Raw genomic sequence first — 14,381 nt, forward strand, 5'->3', positions numbered from 1 at the left:
TGATGTAAATGACGAGTTGATGGGTGCTGACGAGTTGATGGGTGCAGCACAGCAACATGGCACAAGTATACGTATGTAACAAACCTGCACATTATGCACATGTACCCTAGAACTTAAAGTATAATAATAATAAAAAATAAATAAATATTAAAAAAAAAGAATGCGATAGATAATCTTATAGGTATCCAGGGTTTTGTTGTAAGAATGCAATACACAATCTTATAGGTATCCAAGGAGAGAAACCAAAAGTGTGATCAGACTGCATTGGTTTACAGCTGAAAAGTAAGAACTAAGGCTATTTATGTAAGTTCTCATGTATCTTAAAAGGAGGCTAGACAGAGAGCATCTATTAGCAGCTCTGCTATACTGTAATTCTTCAGTTCCTATAGTTAACCAGTTATATTATTAAGTTAGATTGTTAAAAAATAGAGGAGGTTGCATAGGCTTTTCCGGCAGTTAAGAAATCTATCTATCTATCTATCCATCCATCCATCCATCCATCCATCTTTCTATCCGTCTATCTATCAATCATCTATCCATCCATCCATTTATCTATATACTTTGAGGGGCTCAAATCATTATTTCCCAGTGGCCAGGAGTATAGGAAGTGCTGAGAATGTTGTCAGCTGATGGTTCACAGATGAAGGGAGAAGGTTTGTCCAAGGTGGCCACCAGTTACAACTTTAAATTTATGATAAACATGGAGAAGGAGAAACAATCTTAGTGAGGGTTTCCATACACCATACACTTAATGGGCATTTCCATCCACCGATGTTCCAAGCATTCTGGGGCATAATTGACAAGATCAAGAACTTTCCTTGCTGAGCATACTCCTAGGCCCGAAAATACTATTTAAACAAACGTATCCCAAGGTACTAATGAAGGATACACACAGACATTTGACTATTGAGATGTTTATTCAGTATGGTCAGTGAAGAAACCACCTAAGTATCCAATAGCACAACAGTTTGTTGAGTAATGCATACTATGGAATATAACACAGCTGTTAGAAATGAGGTGGTATCTGCTTTCTTGACATGAAAACTTATCTCAATAAAGAGCCAAGAAAAGGAGGCAGGTTATGAAACACACGTATAGCAGGCTCCTAGTTTTATTTATTCAAATCGTTGTATAAGTGCATAAGAAACACCTGGAGAATAATATGCCAAAATACTAATGGTGATTACCTCTGTGTAGTGGAGAGCAGGATTAGATAGGATTTTATTTCCTTTGGGCGTTGTGCATTTATTGAATGCCTTATAGAGAATACATGCTTACTGTGTTAGCAAAAGGCCAATAAAATTGTTTTTTTAAATAAATGCCTCCAATTGTCCACAATTATGAAATTTGTTGATAAAATACTGCAAGATAAGTTCTTCTTTTCTGATTAAAGTATCCCAACTGTCAAGTAATTCTCATTTCAGAGATGGAACCTCAACTTTCCTCTGTGTATATTTATATTTAACTCCTCTCACATGTATTTAGGCAAAAAAAATTATTTAAGTGAAGAAAATAAATTTTTGGCACTCACATGAAGGCCTTTTTTATACTTGTCAAATTACTCTCAGGGTGGATGTCCTGGGAAGTGAGATGAGTGACATACCTCTCTTGTTGTGGGTATAAAATACTTGAGCATTAGCCAACTAATTAGTACCTAACTCCCAGTGGTACAGACAAACTCACTGTTTCTGGTGCTGCTTAAGAGGGTGTTGACAAGAAGCATCATGATCATGAAATCAGGTAACCAAAAAACAGGAATCCAGACATTGTCTGCCTCTCTTTTTTATTTATTTTTCTTTATTATTATTTTTGTTTTTAGAGTTTCTAGCTAAAAACAGAGCTGAAAAGTCATTGTAAAAAAGACACATTATAATTTTCCATATGCTACTTCTCTAGATTTTTCAAAAAATCCCCTTTCATCACAAAAATCCTTCTACAGACCATAAGCACATAAAGATCTTTTAGACATTCATTCCACTACTGTTCCTTCTTAGAAGCATTAGATTTTCAATCTCATTTTAAAACATCACTAACATTGTAACAACAGATATCAAATGGTAATAAAACATACTGTAAAAAATTACGTGTTTTGTTTGAAATATGGCATTTATTTTACAATGCACATATTAGGTCAAATTGTAACAAGCATTATTTTCCCTGCTCTCCTAGAGTATGCACACAGGTTACTCTGAATGCAATGCAATAAGCCTTTTCCACCAGCTTTAACTCACCTTCTGTACCAAAGGGCAAACCTACCACTATGGCTTGTGATGGCTTACAAAGAAAAACTGAAGCATAGCATTAAGAAAAATGCTGCAAGATGTGTCTATGAAGAGCACTGCAGTGAGTTGTTAGGGCAAGGGGCACATGGCCTTGCATAGGTTGTCCCAGGCAATGCCCAGCCTCATCCTGTAAGGAAGTTGGAAGTCTCCGTTTTGGAAACTAGTTAGCTCACACTTTTTTCGGGTTTGTTTTCTTCTGGGCACTCCTAGTTTTAATGTTCTTCTTGGGGCTGGCTGGTTTGGGAGCAGGAGGCTTTCCCTTTGGTTTGGGGGGATTACTACGACTGGTGCGCCCAGCTGTTTTCTTCTTGTCCTGAATTGTTCTCCGCTGTTCCCGCAGCCTCTCTTCCCACTGCTGAAAGGCAATTTGTAAACATGACTATCAAATTATCTCACCCCTTTATGGTGCTCAGCTAATATGAAAATTAAGGCAAGTTTTTCACTGTAATATACTAATGACGGTAACAATTGTAATAGCTACCCTATGTCAAGCCCTTATCAGGTACCAGGTGACTCAGAAAGTGCTCAGTGTGTGATGAAGTTTTCACATGCATTCATTTCATTGAAACAACAGTCCTTCCAAATAAGCACCATTGACAGGGGCAGGAAACAAGCACAAAGAGGTTATTTGCAGGCCACAGAGCTAGTAAATGTCAGAGCCAGGATTCAAATTCACCCACCCTGACTCCAGAGCCAGAGGCCCTCACCCATGCACTTTTGACCACTAGCCCCATAATGCAACATTCCTATAGTGCAAAGCCTTCTAAAAAGGCTCTTATTTCATGGCTACTAGCATTAGTTTACCCCACGTCACTGGGAAGTCAGGGGTTTGTTCACTTAATTCTCCCACATCCAAAGGAAGACAGAGGCCCCTTCTACACCTAGTCATCCTCTAACATGCTAGCTATCCAGAACCATTGGGAAATGAGTCATTCTGAAAAATCAAGTCTCTCTGATAGCAAAAAGTTTATTCTTTAAATAACTCAAGTAAGGAACAATAAAAAAGTGAGTCCAGTTGAATTGACATTGCTTTATATTAACACAAATGTCCCTGCTTGGTTAGAGTCTACTTCATTCAGCCAGAAGTTTGACCACAGTCATCAGTTGGGTATTATTCTATGCAGTAGGAATGCAATGAAAAGAAAAACATTGTCCCCGCTGTGCTACAACACAATTCTAATCTATTCTAAACTAATAAACTCATTATGGTATGTTGCTATCATGTGGTGATATTTTCAAACTCCTACTGAAGTTTATTGGAAAATATGCTGCAAAAGTGAATGGTCCCACAGCTCTGATTATTGAAAGCTTTCTTCTCAGCAAGCTCAGGTTCTCACGGTCTGCTTGCCTTCTGTATTGATGCTTCTAATCTACTGTAGTCCGGGAAACCAGATAACCAATCCTGCTAGAATTTCCTGTCTAATAGAACTAAGCATGCTTCTGAGCAGCTCATGAGTTTTTGGCTCTGATTTAACACCATAGTGTTTGGTTCTCTTATTCAGAAGTACACTGACTAGGGGAGGCTGTATTCTAACTACATTCTCCATAAATCAATTGTTAATATATACTTTCCTCTTGCCTGGGACTTTTCATTGGTGCAAACTAAGAGAGCACAGGCAGTAGCAATATGTTTTGTGAACCTGTAAACACAAATTCTTCTTAATGAATATGGACATATTTTGCAGAGAAGGGAAGCTTTAAAAATTTCAAACCAATTACCTGATGTCTTTAGATTGGGTTGTAATTTCACATTTCTGGGCAAAAAATTATTTAACTCCTCTAATTGAATTACCAATATTTCTATGATGTTACCACAAAAATCCTGGATTTGACTGTAAAACAATTACTTTTTGTGTATGATTTTTGACAAAAGTCTTAAGTTATTATAAATATAGGAAAAGATTCTGCTATGTATAGTGATAGGGTAAGTTTTATTATCAGATATTTCCACCCTTCCAAATATATGTCAGATTTAGTCTCAATGGATATTAAGTCTGCTCAAGGATCTCATGGTTCAATAAAACAACTACATGTAATAAAGAAACAAAAGGCTCATTTAACTTGGAAATAACCAGTACATTAGTATCAAACACAACTTCACAACCTTTGAAGTTGAATGACAGATTCCTGGTAAAAATTCTGAGTGAGAATAGCTACACTCTTAACGGCCTATTCAAAAGACAAACACTGTCGCTATTGCTGGCTCTTATGAGAGCTTGAAGATGAGACAATGGGAAGAATTCCCCAATTCTAAAGAAATATTTTATACGCACTTACATCCATCTTCACAGTGTTGTTCATGATACTTACTATGGATCTTTTACTAAGCTGATCTCTCCACTTTTCAACTAAGCAATTTTCAAGAAGCATCATCCTGAAAACAAATTATCTTAGTAAGCAGATTTTTATTGCAAAAGTAAAAAGCTAAAATTACAGAAATTGTAAAAAAATTATTCAATAACCTTTTGCCCCATAATCCACATATCCACCATTTAATTTTATTGGTGTTTCCTTTCATTCCTCCTTGTAACAATATTTATTACACTTACTAGACCACATTGTGTATTTAGATGATCTGCAAATTTCCTTTTGTCATTTTATGATCTAAATTTTCTGATGTAATTAGAATAATTTAAAAATCTAATGTTAATAATATAATGTTATGAATATGGATATCCATAATATATCCAGCCATTTCTTTATTGCTGAATTCCCTCTTGCTTAGCTATGATTACCAGTATTGCATTGAATAACCCTGTATACAGTAGTGTGCACTGGCTTATTATTTTCTTAGGACAGATTTTTAAAATAGAATAACTGAGTCAAAGGGTATGTATTTTTTTAAAAGATTTTCAATGCATAGTGCCAAGTTGTTTTCAAAATGGTTGCACTTTCATCCAATTCATTAACATTAAGCATTAGGTGAAAATGGAATCTTGTTTTTATTTGGATTTAGAATCAAGGAGATAATTTTTTAAATGTTTACTTACTATTTGTATTATATTTGTGTTACTATTTGAACTTCTCTATATAAATTTATGTACATATATTTCTACATCGTGGTCTCAATGTTTAAATATTAATTTTATGAACTCTTTAATAAGACTACTATCTTTTCATATCTTTTTCAATTATGTTTATCAATTTTTATTTGCTTTTCTATCATTATTTGTGATTTTTATGTGTATAATATTATGTGGTCAAATATGTGTATTGATATTTTTCCTTGTAATTTCTTACATTACTTTTATGTTTACAAATTACTTTGCTTTTCAGATATATTTAGTCACCTAATTTTATCCTGTTTTTTAAGTTCTTACAATATTTGTCTATTTAATCCATTTGAAAGTTATTGTATAGTACAATATAAAGTGCATCAAAACCTGCTTCAAGAGTTTTTCCTCCGTTTTATTTATCTTTACATCTACTATTGCATCACATGGTTTTAACAAGTGTAACTTTACACCAGTTTTGCAGGTCTCATAAAGCAGATTTCCTCTCTTATTTTCACAATCGTCTTTACATACCCTTACCAATTTATTAGAATCATTTGTGAGGACATACATCCCAATTATCCAAAAATATTTTTACTGGAATGGATTATAATCCATTCCCCTCTTCAGATAGAATGTAATGGCTAGCAACCTGGTATCCCCAACCACATCTCTAGCACTGCAGCAGATGCAAACGCCTTGGTAGAGATGAGTCCAGAGTCACTGATTGCTTCTTTAGGGAGACAAGATACAAGCAGAGTCTGGCTTTAAAACCAAGAACACACGGTGATATCCATGTTGCAAGGAGGGCACCCAAGTACTGACAGAATACAGAAAAGTGAAGTTAGTTCTCAAAAATGTTTTTGGTTTCTTTTCGGAGGAATAGTCTTAGTTTATATCTATATAGAAGAAACAGATGAGCATTAACAGCAGAGAATGGGAGGGATGACTTGTTACGTAAAACTGAGTGATTTTGCTGGAGGAGTATACTGCAATCAACTTACAGGGCCCAACATGGAGGCTGGGCTCAAGAGTTTGACTTTATATTATAAGTAATGTACCAATATCCAAAAATATAAATAAATAAATAAGAAGAAGGAAAGAGAGGCCAGGAAGACAAACATACCCAGCTAGAATTTGTGTGTATGAGTGTGTGTGAAGCATATACATATTTGTTTATACTTTGCCTTGTGATGTTTGAATTGAGAATCACATATTCGATTCAGAAGTCATCTTAAAGTGTGCATGTGTGTGTGTGCAATACTCTATCAAATATTGTAAAGTGTTTATATGGAAACATGCGGAACTATAGTCTCAGATGCCTACTTACTTGATCTGTAAGCTATTAAAGTGGCCTTAAGAATTTAGTATTTGTGACTCTAAAATTGTTTGAATGATTTGAACAGAATTGTTCTTCCTTAAAATAATTGACTTGCCTATAAATTTTGAAATCACTTAATGAATTTTGAAATGGATTTTTAAAGACTCTATTCAAATACTCATATTTTGATTTTTCCTTCATCCTGTGAAGAATTAATTGACAGTTAGAATATATGCTATTCAAACAGAGGCATCTGTTTAACTAATTTTTTTTTTAAAAAGCCATTGGCATATTTTTGTTATGTTTTTAAACCATGACTGCTAACTGAGATTGAGGTTTTTCTAACAGTGTGCAGACAGTTCCTTCTGCCTCTTTGTGCCTACCTTGAGCGCCACTCGTAACACATAATGAGAACATCTTGATGGGGCAGGATGTGTGGACACTGGCAAGAAGAATTCGTAATGAGCGGGACTTGAGTTCGAGGGATGGGTGATGAGGACTTGAAGATCTCTTTTACATCCACCACCGTTGTGACCTCATTACAGCCACTCCTCTGCACAGCTTTTATTTTGGCATGAATAACTGCAATTTAAAAATAGATAGAAGTGTTGTTGAAGGTTTTGGGGAAAAACTAGGGATGGTGTCTTCATGCCAACCTCTGAGCCTCTCTTAAAGAATCACTCCTGTAATTATGGTTATGTCCAAGCGGCCTGAGTGCAGGCAAAAAGCCCACACAGTCATATGCTAAATGGATGGTGTCCTATATTGTCAACATTGTCTTAAATGTTCTGGGGCATACTGTGAGATGGGAAAGCAAATGGAAAGGCAAGTTTTAGTCCTTCTCTGCCTTTAGCTCAGTAAAAAATTCACAGTATTTGTATTCTCCCCTGTGGTGATTCAAAGTGAGGATCATATATTTCACATCAGAAGTCATCTTAAGGTTTGCATTTCTTCCATCACTCATCTGATGCTTCAGCTTCTTCTGTTTTACAGAGATAGTTATTAGTCATAACATTTTTGAAGTGGAGGGAGTCTCTGAGGACTACTTTTAATTTCACAGACTGACAAAGTAGACCCATGGTGAGCAGAGATAGAACTGTTATTACAGATGGCTGTTAATGTCACTGTCTCTGACCAAGTTTTAAATGCTGTTTTCTGTGGTCTCTTGTTATTACTGCCTCCCATAGAGTTGTAATCAGCCTAATATGGCTCTGTCTTGGATTCCATTTCAGGCAGCCAGTTTATGAAGACACCAAAGGACTTGAATACAAAATGGTTTCTTCATCAAGGTCGTTCCAAGGCCATAACACCCAAGAGAACAACATGACAGTGAAACTCAGATTAGTATCTCAGGCCGGATCTTGGCAGAGGAGGGACTAAGTAAATCAGATTAGGATGGTATCTACATAGAGCAGGCTTTAAGAAAAAAAGCTACAGGAAAAGATAAACTACTTTTTGTTGTTGCTGAATTACCCACATTGGCTAACTATCATCCTTAAATCTGATAGCTTTGTAAGAGCTTATTTTTTTTCAGATTTTTATGTTTCTGTGATCCTCCTACTTTTAAGTCTGATATATATCCTAAAGTTTCTTACTGATATAAAATTTCAATTTGCAAGATGAAAACTAAGTCAGCAAACAAAATAAGCATTTTCCCTAAAACCACTTTATGTTATTTCAGCAGAAATAATTTAAGACATGCAATGAAATATAAGGTAGCCAGCCCAAACAGACGCTTTTAAAATGTCTGCCTTTTACATTTCTTTTTGAATTGAAAAAGAACATATGTTAATTAAAATTACTTTCAGATGACAATAGTGAAATTAAAATTACTTAAAACATTTCAAATTTCATGATTGACTTATTCTTGGAAGAAAATGCTGAGTGGTTCTTTCAAGTAAGAGAGAGGAGGGCATTTAAACTATTTCAATAGCGTAACCATAGGATTTTGTGAGTAATATTTTTTTTCACAATTTCTTTAAGACGTTAAATATTTGTAGCTATTCACAAGTAAAAGGATATGCAGGCAGATCTTAATTCTCTGGGCCTATGGGCCTTAATTCTCCGACTCACAGATAATCCATGGATCACTTTCCCATTCTTCCTGCAGCAGTAAAACCTCAGGAAGAGAACAGTTGGGGTGTGCCATCCCGGCTGATCAGCACTTCTTACCAAGACAAGGAGGATCAAGATGTCAAACTTTTAATCTGATGCATGTAATTATTATCACCTGGGTCATTCCTTTTGTTTGCACTTGATTTATCCAGAAAAGCAAGACATTTTGCAGTTGTTATTGTGCCATATATTAATAGAATTCACATAATCGACTAGAAAAACAGTCAACCTTTTGTTTTCTTTACTTTGTGACTAGCTTTAATGACAGCAACTGTATTGAGATTCCAGCTTTGTAATGAACCGAGTCTCAAAAGTAAATGGCTTTAACAGATGACTTACCATAGCTGTAGTTTTTGCTGAGATATGTTGCCAAAGTTGGCTTCACCTTTTTACACTTGCACCGATCTAAAAAAGGCAAAAGAGGCAGAAAGTTGGAAAGAGTACAGAAATCACTCTGGAGAGGAGAAGTAGAGGGAACATCCAAGAAGAAAGAACTCACCAGGGCTTAGGCGTTTACAGTCAACATCAAGAGGCCTTTCCTGTACCATCATGTCTGGTGTGATGTCTATCCACTTAACATCTGAAACACAAACAGGGCCACATGGGCATGGTTGGTGATTTTGTCTATTCACCCAGCTAGTATAAGGAGCCCTCTGAAGATATAAACTAACACGGTATCACAAAAGAATAATACTTAATGGTAAAAATGAGCCGGGTGAGGTGGCTCACGCCTGTAATCCCAGCACTTTGGGAGGCTGAGATGGGCGGATCACCTGAGGTCAGGAGTTTGAGACCAGTCTGGCCAATATGGCAAAACCCTGTCTCTACTAAAAATACAAACATTTGCCAGGCATGGTGGTGGACACCTGTAATCCTGGCTACTCGGGAGGCTGAGGTAGGAGAATCACTTGAACCCGGGAGGCGAAGGTTGCAGTGAGCTGAGATTGTGCCATTGCACTCCAGCCTGGGTAACACAGTGAGGATCCATCTAAAAAAAAATATGTATTTATATAGCAAAAACGGCATGTGACTGTTGACTTCTCCTTTCATAATGATATCTAGGGCTTAGAAAAGAGATCCTCTGGGGGAATATTCGCCTATCCAAGCACAAATTGATGTGAATGTATATCCATTTAACCTCGCTGGTATACACTGGTATATACAACCCAACTGGATAAATCATATCACTCTCTCCCAAAGTCATATTGAAATGTCGATATTCCAAGTTAACAGTTTATATTAATCAAAGTAACCAAAATATTTCCAAATCCCCACCTCATATCTTGCAATGAAGAAACAGTTCACAGGTATATAACCAAAACCAAGCATAATCCTCTATTATTTATATAATTTAAACAATAAATATGTGGTTTTTTCCCCTAAAACTCTAAACTAGAGAGGAGTTTCAATTTACCCCATTCACTTAACCACTCCTCCTTCAGGTTTAGGGCAATGCTCTGGGAATAAGTTCAGAGATTCCAGCACAGCAATATCATAGTGTCTTTAAATGTGGGGTAACCTGGGTCAGAGAAAGCCTGGATAAAATAATGCAAAAATATTCCTAGGTTTCATTTCAAGAAGTGAATTTAAACTTCTCCTTCTTCCTAGAAAAACAGTCAAATGACCAAAGAAAAAAGAAGGAAGTGGAAGTAGGGATGGGGTTAACTAAAATGCCACAGTAGTTGGCTCGGGGTCAATGACCATGAAACAGACCTCACAATTTTCCAGGGAAACTGCAATTACAAATCTCACTCCTGGTGGGAAGCAATGACCATTACTGCTTTTTCAGAAAAAAACTTTTTAAGAAGTAGCACTAAATGGAACGAGTATTGACACCTGCCTGGTGAGACTATTTTGGGCATTAAATGAGTGAATAACGTGTAATGTGTTTAACACTTGCTCAGACACCTAGCAACACCTGTTTACTGCTATTATCATTTCTGTTACTACTGTAAATGCAAACATCGTCGAAGGCTCCCTTTGTAAGCAAATTTTTTTTTTTTTTTTTCCTTAAGGAGTACAGCGCCCTTCGCTAGCTTCTAAAATTCCTACGGGGGAAACCAGACTTTTTCTGAAGAAAATGTTTCCCCCATTTCTTCCCACCTCCTACAAGCCTCAGAAGCCCCCAGCAGCCTTAAGTGTGGCCGCCTAGTTCTCAACTGGCAGCCACAGCCCCGGGTGCCTCCTCGCCTCCCCCCATCCTTCCTCCGGTCTCACCCTCCGGGAGGTCCGTAACGATGGCTTCAGGCGAGATGCACACACCACGGTCATAGACGGGCAGCTCATCGCAGGCCAGGCTTTCGGGCCAGCTGTGGTTGTACATCTTCATGAGGGGCTCGCAGTCGTCGCGCGCGCGTTGGCACACCGACTTGCACGGCTTGATGGGGTCGTGCAGGAACTCCAGGGTGCAGATGGGCGCGTACATGGCACAGAGGAAGAAGCGCAGCACGGAGCTGCAGTTCACGTCCACCAGCTCCTCGTACTGCTCGATGGCCAGGATGGCGTTCTCCTGTGTGCTGTGGTGCAGGTGGTTGGGCATCCGCGTGATGTTCCAGGGCATGTGCCGGCACATAGGGATGCGCACCGCCTCGCAGGGCGCGCCGCGCACGCCCAGCGCCAGGTGCAGCCACAGGCACAGCGCCACCAGGATGGAAAGGAACATGGCACTGCCCTCCCGCGCTGCGACCCTGGCAGACAGAAAGCGCCCTTCTCTTCCTGCCACCTTCGTCTTTAGCTGTCCCTTCGCTGAGGAGGAAATCCTCTGGGGCGCAGGAGAGTTTCTTCCCCCAAACTCCAGTCGGTAGCAAAGTGGGATCTCGGCCGGGTCCGAGCGCGGATCTCGGCCGTCTGGCACACAGGGCACGAGCAGCGCCAGTTCTCAGCCTTCGGAGCGCGAACCCGCCCGGGCAGCTCCAGTCCCGGACTCCGCAGCTCGGAGCGCAGCCAGCCACGGCCATTGCGGGACCCTATTTATCCGGACACCTCCCCTGACGTGGGCTCGGAATGCTCCCTTGGCAGCTGCAGGCGCGGCGCGGGCTCCCCTTTGGCCGCCCCACCCCCAGGCCCCTCGGTGCAGAAGCGGTGACATCATCCCCTCTGGGCCACAGCCCAGGGCTGGAAGCCTGCTTTCCCCCTGAAGTCCCTCCTTTTTAGTCTGGCCAGTCGTTTTTCTTCGGACCAAGAAAAAGAACCTCTGGCAGTTGTTTTCGACACCGGATACAAGAGGGTGCGGGAGAGAATTTCAAGAGAGAGAAAGACACTCTTTGGCGTGAAAACTGAACTTTGCTCCCTCTGCCTTAGAGTTTTTCCAAGTATAGAGTTGGGGGGAAATAGGAGCTTCTGCTGCCCTCTAATTCTGAAATATATTTGCTTTCTCCGGTAGGCGGCATGAGGAGCGCTAAGGACAGTTGGGACACTGTCCTGCGAGACAGGGGAGAGTGCAGTGGATGTCGGAATAGGAGGGACACATTGTATAAATTACCCCACTCCGCCCTTAGTTGTGTGGAGTGTGGTTTGTTGTTGTTGTTGCTGTTGTTGCTAGTAGACAGTTTGGGCCGAAATTTTTCCAGTATAACACTTGGTTTGTTTCTGCTCCAGGAACTTAATAGAACTGGGGGAAGGTGTGCTAGCATCTTCCAGCTTGGGAAATGTCTTCCAACATTCCCTCTTCCTTCTAACTCCCTGTTCCCGTCTCCAGCATTAGTGGAACCCAGGAGAAAACATTAGACACCACAATCTGAAAGGTCTCCCCATCTCTGATCCTTCATGCCAAAGGATTTCCACCTCAGCAGCCTAAAATCTTGATTTTTGATGTGCTCAGAGACTGTTGCTTGAGTTGAGTAAGAAGCTAAGAAGCTGTGTACTATGGGATGCAAATATGTATGCTTTGCTTTCTCTTTTATCTTATTTGCATTAGGAAGAGGTAGTAAGTTCAATTGCTGGCTCAGCTATCCACAGAAAAGGGAGGCTTTATTTATATAAGATTGATGTATGTCAATCTTCAGGTGGTAAGACTTCTGGTATATGCTATTTTTTAGGGCATCAGCAATATGGAAACATGTTCTCTGAATGTTAATCTTTAAAAACATAGTTTAACTTAAATTTAAGGCACAATTTTTCTCTCCAAAGCTTAAACCTACACAATTAGTTTAGTTTTGACTGAGGATTAAAACTGAAGACTAAGGATTAAAACAGCCGAGGAAACAACAAGCCCAAGTGACATCTACTGGGAATTTACAATGGTCAAGACATGGAGCTAAGAACTTTAAATGCATTATCTTGTTTATTAGGGAACATGAATTAAACATAGTAAGTGAAAAGGATAAATGAGACAAATACATTTCAGTATTCATCCAAAGAGTGGTTCTTATTTAGGGGAAGCCCACGGTGTTCTTACACTGACAAGCCACTCTAGAAAGGTAATCCACTTCCTGTGGAACAGGTCTCAACCTCCAAAGATGCCAAGCCAGGCTAGTAAAATATCACATTAGGAGGAAAGCCGAGATGACATCTCAAGCCATTTCTAGCAGTAAACTCCAATGAGCCTAAACTCTTCACTGAGCGAAAAAGATTTTCAGCTGTGGTTCCTACCAGGCGAGCAAGAGAAAGAGCTGAACTACCCTACACTTTTCCTATGAGTCTGAGCAGGGAAAACTTGGAGAGGGCTCAAATTTCTGCAGCCAGTTTGAACCTGCTGCATCTGTTTAACTATGTAAGTACCAAGTCACAAAGTCTCGTGGGCTTCCCTGATGTTCTCTGAGGCATGCCTTTTTTCTTTTTTTTTTTTTTTTTATACTTTAAGTTCTAGGGTACATGTGCATAACGTGCAGGTTTGTTACATATGTATACTTGTGCCATGTTGCTGTGCTGCAATCATCAACTCGTCAGCACCCATTAACTCGTCATTTACATCAGGTATAACTCCCAGTGCAATCCTTCCCCCCTCTCCGCTCCCCATGATAGGCCCCGGTGTGTGATGTTCCCCTTCCTGAGTCCAAGTGATCTCATTGTTCAGTTCCCACCTACGAGTGAGAACATGCGGTGTTTGGTTTTCTGTTCTTGCGATAGTTTGCTAAGAATGATGGTTTCCAGCTGCATCCATATCCCTACAAAGGACACAAACTCATCCTTTTTTATGGCTGCATAGTATTCCATGGTGTATATGTGCCACATTTTCTTAATCCAGTCTGTCACTGATGGACATTTGGGTTGATTCCAAGTCTTTGCTATTGCGAATAGTGCCACAATAAACATACATGTGCATGTGTCTTTATAGCAGCATGATTTATAATCCTTTGGGTATATACCCAGTAATGGGATGGCTGGGTCATATGGTACTTCTAGTTCTAGATCCTTGAGGAATCGCCATACTGTTTTCCATAATGGTTGAAGTAGTTTACAATGTCACCAGCAGTGTAAAAGTGTTCCTATTTCTCCACATCCTCTCCAGCACCTGTTGTTTCCTGACTTTTTAATGATTACCATTCTAACTGGTGTGAGATGGTATCTCATTGTGGTTTTGATTTGCATTTCTCTGATGGCAAGTGATGATGAGCATTTTTTCATGTGTCTGTTGGCTGTATGAATGTCTTCTTTTGAGAAATGTCTGTTCATATCCTTTGCCCACTTTTGGATGGGGTTGTTTGTTTTTTTCTTGTAAATTTCTTTGAG

At 39.3% G+C, this 14,381-nt stretch overlaps 1 protein-coding gene across 1 annotated transcript; it reads right to left on the bottom strand.

Moving 5' to 3' along the window:
• Positions 1 to 1,766: 1,766 nt before the first annotated feature.
• SFRP4 (secreted frizzled related protein 4) lies at positions 1,767 to 11,698 on the bottom strand. Its single transcript, XM_050783322.1, has 6 exons — positions 10,929 to 11,698; positions 9,211 to 9,291; positions 9,051 to 9,116; positions 6,980 to 7,178; positions 4,593 to 4,656; positions 1,767 to 2,637 (listed from the first exon to the last, which is right to left on the bottom strand). Exons 1-6 carry the CDS (start codon positions 11,371 to 11,373, stop codon positions 2,452 to 2,454), a joined length of 1,041 nt encoding a protein of 346 aa, XP_050639279.1. The 5' UTR covers positions 11,374 to 11,698; the 3' UTR covers positions 1,767 to 2,451.
• Between the last annotated feature and the right edge of the window lie 2,683 nt (positions 11,699 to 14,381).

The sequence above is a fragment of the Macaca thibetana genome, chromosome 3 (genome assembly GCF_024542745.1).
Source record: "Macaca thibetana thibetana isolate TM-01 chromosome 3, ASM2454274v1, whole genome shotgun sequence".
Taxonomy (NCBI): domain Eukaryota; kingdom Metazoa; phylum Chordata; class Mammalia; order Primates; family Cercopithecidae; genus Macaca; species Macaca thibetana.